This window comes from Brachyhypopomus gauderio, chromosome 7, assembly GCF_052324685.1.
Source record: "Brachyhypopomus gauderio isolate BG-103 chromosome 7, BGAUD_0.2, whole genome shotgun sequence".
Lineage (NCBI taxonomy): Eukaryota > Metazoa > Chordata > Actinopteri > Gymnotiformes > Hypopomidae > Brachyhypopomus > Brachyhypopomus gauderio.
In genome coordinates this window covers 10,818,803-10,835,244 of record NC_135217.1, presented here as the reverse complement: position 1 = coordinate 10,835,244, position 16,442 = coordinate 10,818,803, and the positions used below count along the sequence as shown (strand labels likewise).

At 38.3% G+C, this 16,442-nt stretch overlaps 3 protein-coding genes across 4 annotated transcripts; all 3 read left to right on the top strand.

The window, feature by feature from the left end:
- Positions 1 to 152: 152 nt before the first annotated feature.
- On the top strand, positions 153 to 6,957 carry LOC143518816 (phospholipid scramblase 1-like). 2 transcript variants are annotated; one of them, XM_077011614.1, is made up of 8 exons: positions 153 to 168; positions 771 to 921; positions 1,108 to 1,227; positions 1,476 to 1,518; positions 5,542 to 5,762; positions 6,026 to 6,190; positions 6,393 to 6,551; positions 6,645 to 6,957. In XM_077011614.1, the coding sequence occupies exons 3-8, from the start codon at positions 1,144 to 1,146 to the stop codon at positions 6,702 to 6,704; spliced, it is 732 nt and encodes a 243-aa protein (XP_076867729.1). In that variant the 5' UTR covers positions 153 to 168; positions 771 to 921; positions 1,108 to 1,143; the 3' UTR covers positions 6,705 to 6,957. The 2 variants fall into 2 exon arrangements, with proteins under 2 accessions (XP_076867729.1, XP_076867730.1); XM_077011615.1 differs by lacking the exon at positions 771 to 921 and having other exon boundaries at positions 154 to 168.
- A 620-nt stretch (positions 6,958 to 7,577) lies between these two features.
- On the top strand, positions 7,578 to 9,727 carry phf23a (PHD finger protein 23a). The gene is made up of 2 exons (XM_077011613.1): positions 7,578 to 8,105; positions 8,355 to 9,727. Exons 1-2 carry the CDS (start codon positions 7,985 to 7,987, stop codon positions 8,546 to 8,548), a joined length of 315 nt encoding a protein of 104 aa, XP_076867728.1. The 5' UTR covers positions 7,578 to 7,984; the 3' UTR covers positions 8,549 to 9,727.
- Positions 9,728 to 10,157: 430 nt separating this feature from the next.
- Positions 10,158 to 16,185, top strand: plscr3a (phospholipid scramblase 3a). The gene is made up of 7 exons (XM_077011612.1): positions 10,158 to 10,222; positions 11,125 to 11,244; positions 11,495 to 11,537; positions 14,449 to 14,669; positions 14,921 to 15,082; positions 15,494 to 15,652; positions 15,755 to 16,185. Exons 2-7 carry the CDS (start codon positions 11,161 to 11,163, stop codon positions 15,812 to 15,814), a joined length of 729 nt encoding a protein of 242 aa, XP_076867727.1. The 5' UTR covers positions 10,158 to 10,222; positions 11,125 to 11,160; the 3' UTR covers positions 15,815 to 16,185.
- The last annotated feature ends 257 nt before the right edge of the window (positions 16,186 to 16,442 follow it).

Here is a 16,442-nt window from a genome sequence, read left to right as displayed (position 1 = left end):
AGGAACAGTTGACTCGTGATTTATAAACATATAAAGTGGCGCATTCTGCAAGTGCTGAACTAGGGTCACTCTCACACTCCTCCCTCTGACGTACATCAGTGGTTGATCTACTACTTAGCTATGTTGTGGTAGTGTTCCTGTCAGAGGTACATGAAGAGCTGATGCAAGGTAAGTCTTTCCATTTCTAGCCTTAAGCGTAGTTAAAGAAATTAAAATTCAGACATTAATGGTTGAATGTCGCAAGAGGCAAGTTGTTTCAGTGCAGTTAGTTTTTGTATATAGTAGAACTGAGTTTTGCTGTTTCTGAATGTGTACATTACCCTGACAAATACTATTGAAGCCAATGGTTAATCACACCTATAAAATGTGTGTTTCCTAAAAGAGAACTGTTTTATTGAATACAAAGTGTCAGATGGATATAGGTCCAATAGTGAGTTTACAGACACACTTTTTGAGTATAGGTCATATGTTGCCATGGCTCATTGTGTGTACACCATCCTCCAGCCAGTAGTCAGTATACAAAATGTTTTATCACTGAAGGAAAATGTTGTTAAGGATGTTCAGCATAGGGATGCTACAGTTTCAAATGGACACGTATATAAATCAGTAGCCAAGATGTGGAAGGGCTACTTAAAAATAGAAGAATAAGAAGAGATGAAGCAGATTGAGACTGAGAAACCAAGCTGTTTCTTTTTCTTTATATCATTGTCTACATTAACTTTGAAATATGGAAACCGCTGTTTTATTTATTTATTGTTTGTTTGTCCCAGGGCCGGAGTGGGCACCTTTTTCAGCCCGGGAGTTTCATGCCAAGATCCGGCCCAAAATAATTTTTCCCTCCCAATCGGCCCAACTAGAGATTGACATGAACTGGCCCATCGGGAATCCTCCCAAATCTCCCGATTAGCCACTCCGGCTCTGGTTTGTCCTCTTTATAACTTCAGTTGCACCATGTTCATTGTCATTGCCCTCGCATGTAAAAGTTAATAAAGTTCAGCTCTTTGTGTAGACAGACTATTAATACATAATGAAACCATTCAAAATGTTTAATGAAAATAAAGTATGTCTTAATCTGACTGTCAGTTGCTTCTCTCTGTGTTCTCTCAGCTGGTTGGTCAGATTGTATAACATCTACCTCAGAGAATGGATAACACACAAGCCTATGGTTTTGCATTATCAAATAACAACCCAGGAGCTGTGCCTTCTGGCCTAGAATATCTCACACAGGTTTGTCTTTAAAAAAATCTACCACTGACTAATCTGCCATTTGTGGGCTTCAGCAACATCTGTGCATTATAAAATGGTGTAATAAATGGTATAATAAATCTCAAATCATATAAGTTGATGGCTGTTTTTAAAAGGATAAGTATGTATCACACAGTGTTTCAGTATATTCTTTTATGATGGGTTAAGGTGGGTTGGGTCAGTCGGATTAATCATACATAGATTTTCACTGATTATATGTGTCTTTGCAGATTGATCAGCTCTTGGTACATCAAAAGGTTGAGCTTCTTGAAGGTAAATGCTTACAACACTAAGGTTATGCGTTTGGTTCCTAGGAAGCACCCACACTGTCAGAATGAAAAAAAAACTTTTTGTTGCTCCGGAAAAAGGCATATGCCAGCTGCCTATAAATGTACATGTATCACGGACGCAATTGGCCTGTAGCTGTGAATTATTAACAAAGTACACCTTTTCTAGATAAAGACCCCATAAATTCAAGTACCACTGGCCACACCGAATCAAAAGGAATGCGTCATTAGAATCAAAGAGCATTCTAAGGAAATCAGAGATTAAGTCATAAACATGCGTAAAACAGGAAAAGGACACAAAGTAATATTCAAGTGTTTGAATATCCCACTGAGCATTGCTGTACTGATTGAAAAGCAATGGGAGCCTCATCCCACTGAGGTACTGTGTACGTCTTCCAAACCCAGAACCAGAGCAAGAAGGGGACATGTGAAGGATCTCACAGACGGTCCAACAAGCACTCTGAAAGAACTTCAGTATTCAGAGTCTGAGACTGGCATGAAGGTTCAATATCAAAAACACACAGCTCACATGTTGGTGGAAAGAAAGAAAGAAAGAAAGAAAGATAGATAGATAGATAGATAGATAGATAGATAGATAGATAGATAGATAGATAGATAGATAGATAGATATTATACTTTATTTGATTCCATATACAGTAAATAACATCATCAGGAAACAAAATATTGCTAAAAAACATCCAGCATGGTATACAGTTCATTTCTCAAGTGCGATTTCAAGGATAAAGAAAACAGCGCCTTTTCCAAATATGCAGACTCCCGATAATTGCTGAGATTGAGCAATATCTCACCACCTGTTTGGCTTTTGTTCTACTAACTCCCCCAAGTCTAAGACCACGTACTGCAAGTTTATGTACATGACCAAGACTTCCCAACACCAGGACTATCAGTTGGCATTTAAATCCTAAGCCTTCAATAGTATTCACTAATGTTTGGTACTTTAAAATTTTTGACGTATAAGATTCCTCCATATACAAATCAAATGCACATGATATTTCGTATATTATAACCCGCTTCTGACTCTGAGAAATGCAAATGATATCTGGTGTATTAGCAACTCCTTGAAAGATTTCAGATGTTACATTAAACCACTCAGGTCTAACTGTAGAGTGTTTAAAAATGGAATCATTCTTTGCGTATGGAAGTTGAGCTGATATCAAGTCGACTAGTCTATCATGACGTGCAATGTACAGACCTTTAAAAGAGCTACAGCCATTCAGAATGTGGGCCACAGACTCCAACTGCTGGGTGGAGCCATGAAGCAAACAGAAAGGTGAATGGACAGATGGATACCAGAGTGAGAGGTTATATTTAGTTGGTAGAATCTGTAAGCGCGCTTTCACGCCAAATATCAAAACCTCCTCACTGATTTCAGCATTTCTGAATATTGAGTGTGATACTGAATGATCAGCAGATGCCAGCTGAGCCAGCTTCCCCTGAAGCTTCAGACTGGACCAGTATTGTTGTTGCTCTACATGTTGAACTTCCAGCAGTATTTTTCTTGATGTTTTACTCTGCAGCTGGTAGGATGATTCATTAACATTAACACAAGCCTCAACAATCACTGACGTATCTTTCACTATTATTTCTGAAACTTTTACAGATTCCTGCTCTAGTGTTGTCCATTTTAATTCTGTATTTGTTCTCCTACATAAGTCATTTAGATCTGGCCAGTCGGATGAAACACCAAATCCCTGAGCTTGCACATCTAGTTTCCCATTACCTTTTCTTCTAAATCCTAAGAAATTATCTTCACCAGGCAAGGCTATTGGGATTTTACGTCGTCTAAAGTCTAGGAATAGCGAGGCTCTTGCCATTTCCCGCACCAATTTATCGTCATTATTCAACATATTAATAAGATGAGCTTGTCGGGTTGCATTGTATAACCAAGAGCAGTTAGGAACACCCAAGCCTCCATGTTTTCGGCTTTGGAATATAAAGCACCTGGTTGACCGTGTGTTTAGATTAAGCCATTTTCTTGCAACCTGCACAATCTTGTTGTCCATTTCTTGGAGAACATGTTGTGGTAGATGAACATTAGCAAATAGATGTTGAATTTTTGCCACTACAATTTCTCTTATTGCTTCTAGCTTCATCACAATTGGGAGTGGACACGTATCAATCATCTCTAGTCTAGAATTGAACTGGGTTCTCATTTGTTCCACCTGCTGACTCCACTCTCCTGCTATGTTAAATTTGTGACCCAGGTAGCTGTAGGTCTCATGTCTACTATACACTCTAACTGGCTGATCAAGAATTGTAAACGTTGGCGGCTTGTCTGTCTTAGATCTGTACCAACGATTTCCTCCACTTCTCCTCTCGTAGAAAACAGCACATTTAATATGCTTTACCTCTAGACCAGACCATCTTAAGAATACATCAGTACATGAAAGCATGTTCTTGATGACAGATTCCTCTCTAGATGCTAGTACAATATCATCAGCATAGCCCTGCACAGGATTAGGGGAGAGCACATGAGATGGTGCATACATGCATAGCCACTTAATCCAGTGATTAATGGCAAGGATAAAATTCACAGCGCTCCAGGGACATCCAGTTTTAATTCCTATTCCCAAATGTATAGGTTTGGTAATAGCTTTATCACAAATAACCTGCAGGAAGGACCCAGTATATACATCTTTCACTATTTCCACAAACACTTTAGGAAGATATATTTCTTCTAGAGTATTAACCATAATGTCATGTGACAGTGTTCCAAATGCATCTCTAAAATCCAGAAAGACTGTATACAACTTTGAGGATTCATGTTTAAAGTCATCGATGGCAGTCTTTAAGCAAAAGACATGTTCATTCATTCCTTGGCGCTCAATATAGGCTTTTTGTTTACTTGACAGTATTCCTGTATCAGTAAGCCAGGGGAGTATTCGACACAGCAGACATTTCATAAAGACTTTGTACACAGTTGGTAAAAGAGAAATATCCCTCCATGTGGAAGGATCTTCTGGTATATTGTCTTTTTTTGGAATCATATGCACTAGTGCACCTTTCCATGATGTGGGCACTTTTCCATTGTACATACAGGTGTTAAAAATTTGTGTCAGAGCTAGGATGGTCTTTTGTCTTGTATCTTTCAAATTTTCGTATGTAACTCCATCAGCACCACTGGCTTTATTATTCGGTAAACTCATAATCACCTTTTCTATTTCATTAGGTGTAAATGGTGAGGTTGATGGTAGATAGTCTGGCTCATTTACCTTTAATTCATCACTCCAGGGGGGCAGTTCTTTTACTGGAGATGATTTAGGACTACATTTTTCCACATAATAATTATATACTTGTTCTACATTGGAAGCACTAGTTGGTAGACTTGGATACATACATACATACATACATACATACATACATACATACTTGATGGATCCCGAAGGAAATTTTGCATGAAGGTGTTATTGGTAACATTCAAAATGCTATCTGTCATGCAAAGCTAACACTGCATATTTCTCTATTTAAATTTTCCTTGTAAAGATAAAACCAATGAAAAACGAAAAAATGATGAATGGTCCAAAATAGAGAGACACGCTGCTTCAAGCTGCTAAAAAAATGGTTGAACAACATAAAGGTTAATGTTCTACAGTGGTCAAGTGAAAGTCCAGATCTCAGTCGGAATCTGGCACAGTGAATCTCAGTTAAAATTGCAGTCAGTAACAGTTGATCAGTCAACCTAAACAACCTAGATCAAATTTGCCAGGAAGAAGCTGTTATTGCAACAAAATGTGGTTCTATCACTTATCAGTCTTATTGGGTTGAAGGCAAATGCTACCAGCAGTTTTCAGTTTTATTGTGTGTGTGTGTGTGTGTGTGTGTGTGTGCATGTGTTTTCTGTCATGCCCAGTGACATGACAGAAAGAAAAATTTGTTTATTCATTAAATATAAAGGAACACCATTTCTCCCTTATGTTGAATGAACTCTCATAAACCTCCTTCAAAGCCACTCTGACTCAACTTCTATTGTCACTACTTTCATTTACAGCTATTATTGGCTTTGAGACCAATAACAAATATGAAATAAAGAACAGCATGGGTCAGAAGATATACAGTGCCAAGGAGCAAAATGATTGTTGCACTCGCAACTGCTGTGGCCCTCAGCGTAGCTTTGACCTCAAGATCAAGGATCACAATGACCAGGAAGTGATTCACCTTGTTAAGCCATTCCGTTGCACTTCCTGCTTCTGCCCCTGTTGTCAGCAAGAGGTATGGAGTTTGTTTGTTCTTTCATTCCTTATTTCTTTTCACTGCAGGGTCAAGTATTTGATATTTGATATTCATACTGTAAAATAAAACCGAATGACAAACAACAAAACAACAAATGTAACAAAAATTCTGATGGTCTCTAGAAAGAAAAATCTTTCAAGGTTCTCACCTCTTTTCAAAGTTAAAATACCTGCACGTTTCAGTGTATTCAGGTCATGGATATTTTGCTCCCCTCCTTCATATGCCTCTTGTATTGATCCCAGATGGAGGTTCAGGCCCCCCCAGGGAACACAATAGGCTACGTGATTCAGGACTGGCACCCATTTCTGCCCAAGCTGTCCATCCTGGGGACAACCAAGGAGACGCTGCTGACTGTCGAGGGCCCTGTCTGTGTTGTCAGCTGCTGCTGCAATGATGTTGACTTTGATGTGGGTGTTTTTCAATGTGTGAGTGTGTGTGTGTGTGTGTGTGTGTTGGGGTATGGACAGGAGTAGAAGTTAGTGGAAAATCTTTATTTAGTATTCAGTACAGAGACATGTATAAAATGGATAAAAACATTGACATTTAAGTATCTTTCCACCTTTATCCCTGCACACCTGTAATACATTTGTGCCTCTTTGCCATTCTCAGGTGAAAGGTAAGGACGGCCATGTGATTGGACGCATCAGTAAACAATGGAGTGGTCTAATTAAAGAGATACGGACTGATACTGATAACTTTGGCATCAACTTCCCCATGGACCTGGATGTGAGGATGAAGGCCGTTCTCCTGGGAGCCTGTTTCCTCATAGTGAGTGACTGACTGCATTCATTCATTCATTCCAGTATCCTTTAATCCAGTTATTCAATAGGATATTTGTTCATTTCATTACTTTTTCTACAGGATTTCATGTTCTTTGAAAGCGTTGGAAATTCAGGTCAGAGATGCAGCGTATTTGGATGAAAATGACAAAATGAGACATCTTGCAGTTTTAAAATTGTATCTGTATTGTAAGATTTTATATATAAAGGGGAGCAGCATTGTCTTAAATTACTTCTTTATATTTCAGAAAAACTAAAACTACTTCCTTAGTCAGCTCTTCATTTCTAGAAAAGTCATATAATCAGAATGATTTAGAAATTGTGTTTGTAGAATAAATGTTTTATGTACATTTTTTATACACTGCATTAAAACTTAGAACATACACTGAGCATTAACTTATTTATAAAGCTGTAATAATGATTTTATAAATAATAATTTATAAATATATAATTAATACATTTTGTGTTTATATGGCTATTGTATTTTAAGACGTGTAAACTGATGTGTAATTTTCTGTACTTGTATATTACATTTAGAAATAAAGCCTCCATCTTGAAACCTGATCACGTTATGAAACAGGAGAGGGGAGTGTTGGGGTTGGGTCATATATTATATTATTTCTAATTCAAGTTATTACAAATGTTCTGATTAATTTACTGACACATTTCAATAAGTTAGCAAGTACGGAAGGATATCATCGTTCAGTCTGTGTCCAGAACCAAGAATTCACTAGTAGTTTTTAGTTTTTCATTCACAATCCAAGTGAATGATGGCAGAAAATCAAGTGTAGTTATGCTACGTTCCATTATTTATATACCATTTTTAATCGTATTTAATTTTAACGGGCCAACAAATGCTGAAAAGACGTCTCAAAGCTCAACGTTTTTCCCCTCAATTTTGTTTCTAGCTAATTTCTCACTTACCCGTTTCCTCCCAGCAGGTAAAACCCACGTTTATAATGAACCTGAGCCTAAAGCGCATGTAAATATTTTGCGATAACGTCATTGTCAAGCGGCGGAAGAAGAGTGTTTTCGCTCTAAATAAGCGCCAGGGCTCAATGAATGAGCCAAAATTCAAAATAAGCGTGAATTTCTATTTTATTCCTATCGTTCACCGACACAATACATGCAATTCAAACATTGGAAGGCAACGCCAACGGTTTTGGCTCGAAACAGCTGCCCACGGAACACTCTCTGCTCGACAAAATGAGGCTCTGCCAGCAAAAGTCGCTGACAAGAAGAAAAAGAAAAGGCTGAACTACTCTCTAGAAGACAAGGGAGGAAACGGTCTGGCAGAGTCGAGTATCAGACGCTGCAGGAAGCTGAATAAGGCTAAAGGAGGACTGAAGAAAGCGGAAAGGTCCCCAAAGGCAGAGCGAGACTTAACCAGCTCAAGTCGAGCTTGGACTAGAGGAGGGCCTAATGGAACAACCTGTGCCTTTTCATGGGGCGGGGCTTAAGCAGGAGTTTACAAGGGAGAGGGATCTGAGTTCCAGTGAGACTGACACCTGGGTGGCTGATGAGGACATAATGGTGGAGGCAGGTAAGTGTCTGTTGCACTAGTGTTTAGTGTCTAGAAGAATACAGTGCACGAAGATGAGAATGTGTATGAACCTTACCAGTACTGTACATGACATTTTTATTCCTGTACAGGAATTTTAATAATATTATTTTTATTATTTTATTTTATTATTTGGCTGAGGGATTATTTCAATATACAGCATGTTTGATGTGTTCATACCACAAGTAGCAGCCTTCAACTGAAACTGTCAACTTTCTGTTCTGACTATAGGGGACGACTCGTGGGATCTGATCACTTGTTACTGTGGGAAGCCCTTTGCAGGGCGACCCATGATCGAGTGTGATGAGTGTGGCGTGTGGGTCCATCTCTCCTGTGCCAAGATTAAGAAGACCAACGTGCCTGATGTGTTCTACTGCCACCGGTGCAGGGACTCCCCCAGCTCTTCACACAAAAAAGACCACTGAATGTGTGTGGAGTCTATAGTCCTGTCCTTTTTTGCTAAAGACTTTTACCTCTCATGACCAAAAGACCATCTCTGCAAATGCACATCAACATATCATTTGAATATTAAAAACGTGAATTTGTCACTCTCAGCTAACAGTACTTTTTGTAATGTGCATCACTTTAGCCACTTCAGCCAACTGCTAGTCTTCTTACAGCAAGAGAGAAGTTGCAGCCCATCTATGATTTTATCAGTAGTCTTTGTTATTTTAGTATGTCTGAAAGGTGTTTCAGTTCAGACGGATTACTACATCTTAATTATTTGTATGAACCAAGGGCTTACACTAGGGTTATACTCCCTGTCTCTACAACATGATGGAACATGTTTCTACAACATGTTCACAATTGTAAATCACATTTTGGTGTATAGGACATTCTTGGTATACACCAGACATAATATCCAGCACTGCATTCATTGTTTTGCCCATTTAATTGCAGACTTAAATTCTTGCTTGTTTTAAAAGTACACTCCAGCCATATTTGCATTCATTATAGGAACTGCCCCATAAATGGAGCTGAAAAATGTCTCGTCATTACCCAGTATCTGATTTTGTTGGGAGGTGGGAGAGGTGTTTGCATATATCAGGTATTTAGAAAATAATTTTTTTTAGGTTGTGTAAATGTTGTGCTTCAGTATGTATGGGCTTTTTTTGTTTGTTTGCTTTTTTTTTTTTTTTTTTTTTATGTACAGAATCATGGCTAAACCGCTTACATTTAATCAGCTCAGAAGCATGTAGTTTTGATGGCTTACTGTCATCTTATTTACAGCTATGACATGTCTGTTAATTGTATTCAGCACCCTAGATGCTTTTAATTAATGCACATTTAAGTAATCCATTTTACATTTTCTATCATACAGGCAATTGTAATGTACCTGGAATCACAATTCCCAAATATGTGGCATGGTTACTATTTGTATGTTCTTAGGACTGGATTGAAGTTCGCCTTATTTGACAACGGTTGTTCTTTTCAGAAGCATTTTCCTAATGAACTGGAAGTCAAACTGGAAGAGGACTTTTAGAAGCATAGCAGAGCTGGAAAAATTGGACTCCCTTGACTTTTTCCCTCATGATGAGTGATTGTAATTTATTTGTCACTATTGTGATGTTTTGAGATCTAAGATTAAAGGTTATATGTTTGGTTGGTGTGTTCAGATGGTGTTTAAAGTAATTTGTTGTAAGGTCTCGTTCAGTGTAAATCATTTTTGTTTAACTTTGCTAGCAGTGTTGAATAGGGTTAGTCACTTGTACTATCAGCTGTATGTCAGTGCATTTATGGTTTCTTCCACACACCTCTGTGTACAAATGTAAGCCTATATACTGGACCTAGAAAAGTAAAAGCTATATTTTTGTCTGTTTTCTTTTTAGTAAAGATTTAAATAAATAATCTTTTGTTAAGGTGAATGTTTTGTTGAGGCTGTCACTACGCTGTTTTGGTCATTGCTCTTTAAAGCTTGCTTCATATTGGAGAGGAACAGTTGTCTCGTGATTTATAAACATATAAAGTGGCGCATTCTGCAAGTGCTGAACTAGGGTCACTCTCACACTCCTCCCTCTGACGTACATCAGTGGTTGATCTACTACTTAGCTATGTTGTGGTAGTGTTCCTGTCAGAGGTACATGAAGAGCTGACACAAGGTAAGTCTTTCCATTTCTAGCCTTAAGCGTAGTTAAAAAGCATAGTTAGTTTTTGTATATAGTAGAATGAATATAGTAGAACTGAGTGTTTTGCGGTTTTTGAATGTGTACATCACCCTGACAAATACTACTGAAGCCAATGGTTAATCATACCTATAAAATGTGTGTTCCCTAAAAGACAGAACTGTTTTATTGAATAAAAACTGTCAGATGAATATAGGTCCAATAGTGAGTTTACAGACACACTTTTTGAGTATAGGTCATATGTTGCCATGGCTCAGTGTGTGTACACCATCCTCCAGCCAGTAGTCAGTTTTTGACCACAGGATCAGTAATGACAAGACAGCAGTACTGTTGTGCCTGATAAACCAGTTCATTGCCAACAAGTACACTACTGCCATATGTGTTTCTGTACTGAGAATGGCCTGTCACTCGTACAACATCCGGTCTGCATTGATTATGTATACAAAATGTTTTATCACTGAAGGAAAATGTTGTTAAGGATGTTCAGCATAGGGATGCTACAGTTTCAAATGGACAATTATATAAATCAGTAGCCAAGATGTGGAAGGGCTACTTAAAAATAGAAGAATAAGAAGAGATGAAGCAGATTGAGACTGAGAAACCAAGCTGTTTCTTTTTCTTTATATCATTGTCTACATTAACTTTGAAATATGCAAACCATTGTGTTTTATTTATTGTTTGTTTGTTTGTCCTCTTTATAACTCTTCAGTTGCACCATGTTCATTGTCATTGCCCTCCCATGTAAAAGTTAATAAAGTTCAGCTCTTTGTGTAGACAGACTATTAATACATAATGAAAGCATTCAAAGTTTTTAATGTAAATGAAAATAAAGTATGTCTTAGTCTGACTGTCGGTTGCTTCTCTCTGTGTTCTCTCAGCTGGTTGGTCAGATTGTATAACATCTACCTCAGAGAATGGATAACACACAAGCCTATGGTTTTGCATTATCAAATAACAACCCAGGAGCTGTGCCTTCTGGCCTAGAATATCTCACACAGGTTTGTCTTTAAAAAAATCTACCACTGACTAATCTGCCATTTGTGGGCTTCAGCAACATCTGTGCATTATAAAATGGTGTAATAAATGGTATAATAAATCTCAAATCATATAAGTTGATGGCTGTTTTTAAAAGGATAAGTATGTATCACACAGTGTTTCAGTATATTCTTTTATGATGGGTTAAGGTGGGTTGGGTCAGTCGGATTAATCATACATAGATTTTCACTGATTATCACTGTGTCTTTGCAGATTGATCAGCTCTTGGTACATCAAAAGGTTGAGCTTCTTGAAGGTAAATGCTTACAACACTAAGATCATGCGTTTGGTTCCTAGGTAGCACCCACACTGTCAGAATGAAAAAAAAAACTTTTTGTTGCTCCGGAAAAAGGCATATGCTAGCTGCCTATAAATGTACATGTATCACGGACACAATCGGCCTGTAGCTGTGAATTATTAACAAAGTACACCTTTTCTAGATAAAGACCCCATAAATTCAAGTACCACTGGCCACACTGAATCAAAAGGAAAGCCTCAATAGAATCAAAGAGCATTCTAAGAAAATCAGAGATTAAGTCATAAACATGTGTAAAAAAGGAAAAGGCCACAAAGTAATATTCAAGTGTTTGAATATCCCACTGAGCATTGCTGTACTGATTGAAAAGCAATGGAAGCCTCATCCCACTGAGGTACTGTGTACGTCTTCCAAACCCAGAACCAGAGCAAGAAGGGGACATGTGAAGGATCTCACAGACGGTCCAACAAGCACTCTGAAAGAACTTCAGTATTCAGAGTCTGAGACTGGCATGAAGGTTCACCAGTGAACAATATCAAAAACACACAGCTCACATGTTGGTGGAAAGACATTACTCAAGATGCGCCACTTGATAGCCTGGAAATGTCTGGAGCTGAAATGTGATTTTGTCATCAGGTGGTTAGACAAAAATAGAGGTGTTATTGGTAACATTCAAAATGCTATCTGTCATGCAAAGCTAACACTGCATATTTCTCAATTTAAATTTTCCTTGTAAAGATAAAACCAATGAATAACTAAAAATGATGAATTATTCAAAATAGAGAGACACGCTGCTTCAAGCTGCAAAAAAAGTGGTTGAACAACATAAAGGTTAATGTTCTACAGTGGTCAAATGAAAGTCCAGATCTCAGTCTGAATCTGGCACAGTGAATCTCAGTTACAGTTTTTTGCAGACACTAAGACCCAATTTCTGAAACTTTGTCTATTTTGTCGAAACTTAACACACAACAGCCAATGCTACACACACAACAGGCAAAACATCTCACACTTTTGGAAAAAGCACACTTCAACCAAAACTCTTGCAACTCTTGCCAAAACCATATTATTGCATATAAACTTTACACACAAATATCAGATGATTAGCCTTTCATGTATGTGACTACACACTGAAGTGACAAATGGAAAACACTAATACCATGTGTTTGAGTGTTTAGATTGTAGTCTGCTGTGAAGGTCTGTCGGAGGTCTCACATATACATGAATATTCACAAATATTGAGGTTATTTCTGCATATTCAGTACATTTACACCATAAAGTAAAACGCAATTACAAGGGGAAGGGTTTTTTTTTGGTTTTGCATGAACACTACAGCAACACATGCTGTATACTGTAAACACATTAACAACAAAAACAACAAAAAAGAAAAACAAAAAGACAAAATAACCTCAAGCTTCCTCCATCACCTGCTGTATTTGCACTGGGGGGTTGACGACCACCTCCATGCCAAAAATAACTCAACAGCAATGGAGAGTTTGGTGAAGGTGAAGCACAACAAATCGTGATTGTTCAGTGAACCTTACTTGAGCAGCCCGGTGCAAACTTATGTTGTCCCAAATGACAACAAACCTGGACTGTTCTGGTTCATCCCCCTGGTAATGGAGAATGAGTATGTTGTGCTCTGTGTAGAAGAAGTTGATGAAGTGCACAGTGTTGTAGGGACCAAGAATGGCATGATGATGAGTTCATAGCGCAGTTGTTTCACACTGTCACTGGCCCAGTCCCTATAGACTCACTGAATGGATGTTGCTGATGGTGACGTTGTCAGTAATGATGCGCTGTTGTAGTTGTCTGACCATGATGCGCTGTTGTTTGCTCTGACCATATTGCTGATGGTCTCTTTCTGTTCTGAGGTGGATAGCCACCTACCAAGGGGTAGTCTAGTACATGATGTAGTATGTATAGACGATAGGTCTACTCTCTATTCTCATTTTAAAATGTCTAGATGATGCTACAGTGTAGCAGCATAGATAAGGTTGGACCCTTTGCCTCCAGAAAACCCAACGCATTCTTGACCACATGGTCAACCAGAGTGGCTCTGATCTCAAACATTATGGTTGCTCATCCTCTTCCTCATTCTCGTACTCTTCATTGTCATCTCTATGCAGTATTGGACTCCATTGATGTGCACACCAAGATTTGCAACTTGTGGCCTCTTTATAGGGATTAGACTGTGAATGTTTAAAATTTTTTTAAAATGAACTAGAAGTGTTGTAACGTGTGAGGACTGGGTATGAATTTTGGTAGGTGAGTTTAGCAGTTGCGTGGCAGTGTTTTCTAAAAGAAACACGTGGTTTTCAGTTTTGAATGTTGTGTCTTATGTGAACAACTGTGTTTGATGTTTTGCAAAAAGTGTGTTTTAGAATTTCTAAATGAGTGTAAGGCAGAGAATGTGCTTAAGGTTTAGCGCACCAGGTCAATAGATAGGCTACATGGGTTAGTGGTTTCAAAAATTGTGCTATAAGGACCACTTTTTGTGTCTTACAAAAAACTGTAAAATTGCAGTCAGTAACAGTTGATCAGTCAACCTAAACACCCTAGATCAAATCTGCCAAGAAGAAACTGTTATTTGTTATTGCAAAATGTGGTTCTATCACTTATCAGTCTTATTGGGTTGAAGGCAAATGCTACCAGCAGTTTTCAGTTTTATTGTGTGTGTGTGTGTGTGTGTGTGTGTGTGTGTGTGTGTGTGTGTGTGTGTGTGTGTGTGTGTGTGTGTGTGTGTGTGTGTGTGTGTGTTTTCTGTCATGCCTAGTGACATGACAGAAAGAAGATTTTCTTTATTCATTAGAATTAAGGGAACACCATTTCTCCCTTATGTTGAATGAACTTTCATAAACCTCCTTCAAAGCCACTCTGACTCAACGTCTAATGTCACTACTTTCATTTACAGCTATTATTGGCTTTGAGACCAATAACAAATATGAAATAAAGAACAGCATGGGTCAGAAGATATACAGTGCCAAGGAGCAAAATGACTGTTGTACTCGCAACTGCTGTGGCCCTCAGCGCAGCTTTGACCTCAAGATCAAGGATCACAATGACCAGGAAGTGATTCACCTTGTTAAGCCATTCCGTTGCACTTCCTGCTTGTGCCCCTGTTGTCTGCAAGAGGTATGGGGTTTGTTTGTTTTTTCATTCCTTATTTCTTTTCACTGCAGGGTCAAGTATTTGATATTTGATATTCATGCTGTAATAAGGCCTAATGACAGATTTACGACTTGAACAACAAAAATTATGGTGGTCTCTAGAAAGAAAAACCTAAATAAAAATGTCACATCTGTTATCTTTCAAGTGCGTTTCAGTGTATTCAAGTCATGGATATTTTGCTCCCCTCCTTCATATGCCTCTTGTATTGATCCCAGATGGAGGTTCAGGCCCCCCCAGGGAACACAATAGGCTACGTGATTCAGGACTGGCACCCATTTCTGCCCAAGCTGTCCATCCTGGGGACAACCAAGGAGACGCTGCTGACTATTGAGGGCCCTCTCTGTGCTATCAGCTGCTGCGGCGATGTCGACTTTGATGTGGGTGTTTTCATTGTGTGTGTGTGTGTGTGTGTGTGTGTGTGTTGGGGTATGGACAGGAGTAGAAGTTAGGGGGAAATCTTTATTTAGTATTCAGTACAGAGACATGTATAAAATGGCCAGCACTGACATTTAAGTATCTTACGGACAAATATGGACTTGTGCTAACGGGCCGCCCAATGGAGGATGGGTTCCCTTTTGAGTCTTGATCCTCCCAAGGTTTCTTCCTAATCCCACCATCATAAGGAGTTTTTCATTGCCACTGTCAACTTTGGCTTGCTCATTAGGGATCTGGACCCATACGATACATGTGTTGTAAAAAGCGCTATATAAATAAATTTGACTTTGACTATCTTTCCACCTTTATCCCTGCACACCTGTAATACATTTGTGCCTCTTCACCATTCTCAGGTGAAAGGTAAGGATGGCCATGTGATTGGACGCATCAGTAAACAATGGACTGGTCTAATTAAAGAGGCACTGACTGATACTGATAACTTTGGCATCAACTTCCCGATGGACCTGGATGTGAGGATGAAGGCCGTTCTCCTGGGAGCCTGTTTCCTCATAGTGAGTGACTGACTGCATTCATTCATTCATTCATTCATTCCAGTATCCTTTTGTCCAGTTATTCAATAGGATATTTTTTCATTTCATTACTTTTTCCCACAGGATTTCATGTTCTTTGAAAGCGTTGGAGATTCAGGTCAGAGATGCAGCGTATTTGGATGAAAATGACAAAATGAGACATCTTGCAGTTTTAAAATTGTATCTGTATTGTAAGATTTTATATATAAAGGGGAGCAGCATTGTCTTAAATTACTTTTTTATATTTCAGAAAAACTAAAACTACTTCCTTAGTCAGCTCTTCATTTCTAGAAAAGTCATATAATCAGAATGATCTAAAAATTGTGTTTGTAGAATAAATGATTTATGCATTTTTAATACAATGCATAAAAAATAGAACATGCATTAACGTATTTATAAAGCTTTAATTATAATATCTGAACATTTATAAATATATAATTTGTATATATAATTTTGTGTTATATGGCTATTGTCTTTTAGGACGTGTAACCTGATGTGTCATTTTCTGTACTTGTATGTTACATTTAGAAATAAAGTCTCCATCTTGAAATCTGATCACGTTACGAAACAGGAAGGGAGGGGAGTGTTGGGGTTGGGTCATATATTATATTACTTCCAATTCAAGTTATTACAAATGTTTTGATTAATTTACTGACACATTTCAGTAAGTTAGTAAGTACGGAAGGATATCGTCGTTCAGTCTGTGTCCAGAACCAAGAATTCACTTTCCACCAATCCAAGTGAATGATGGCAGAAAATCAAGTGTAGTTAG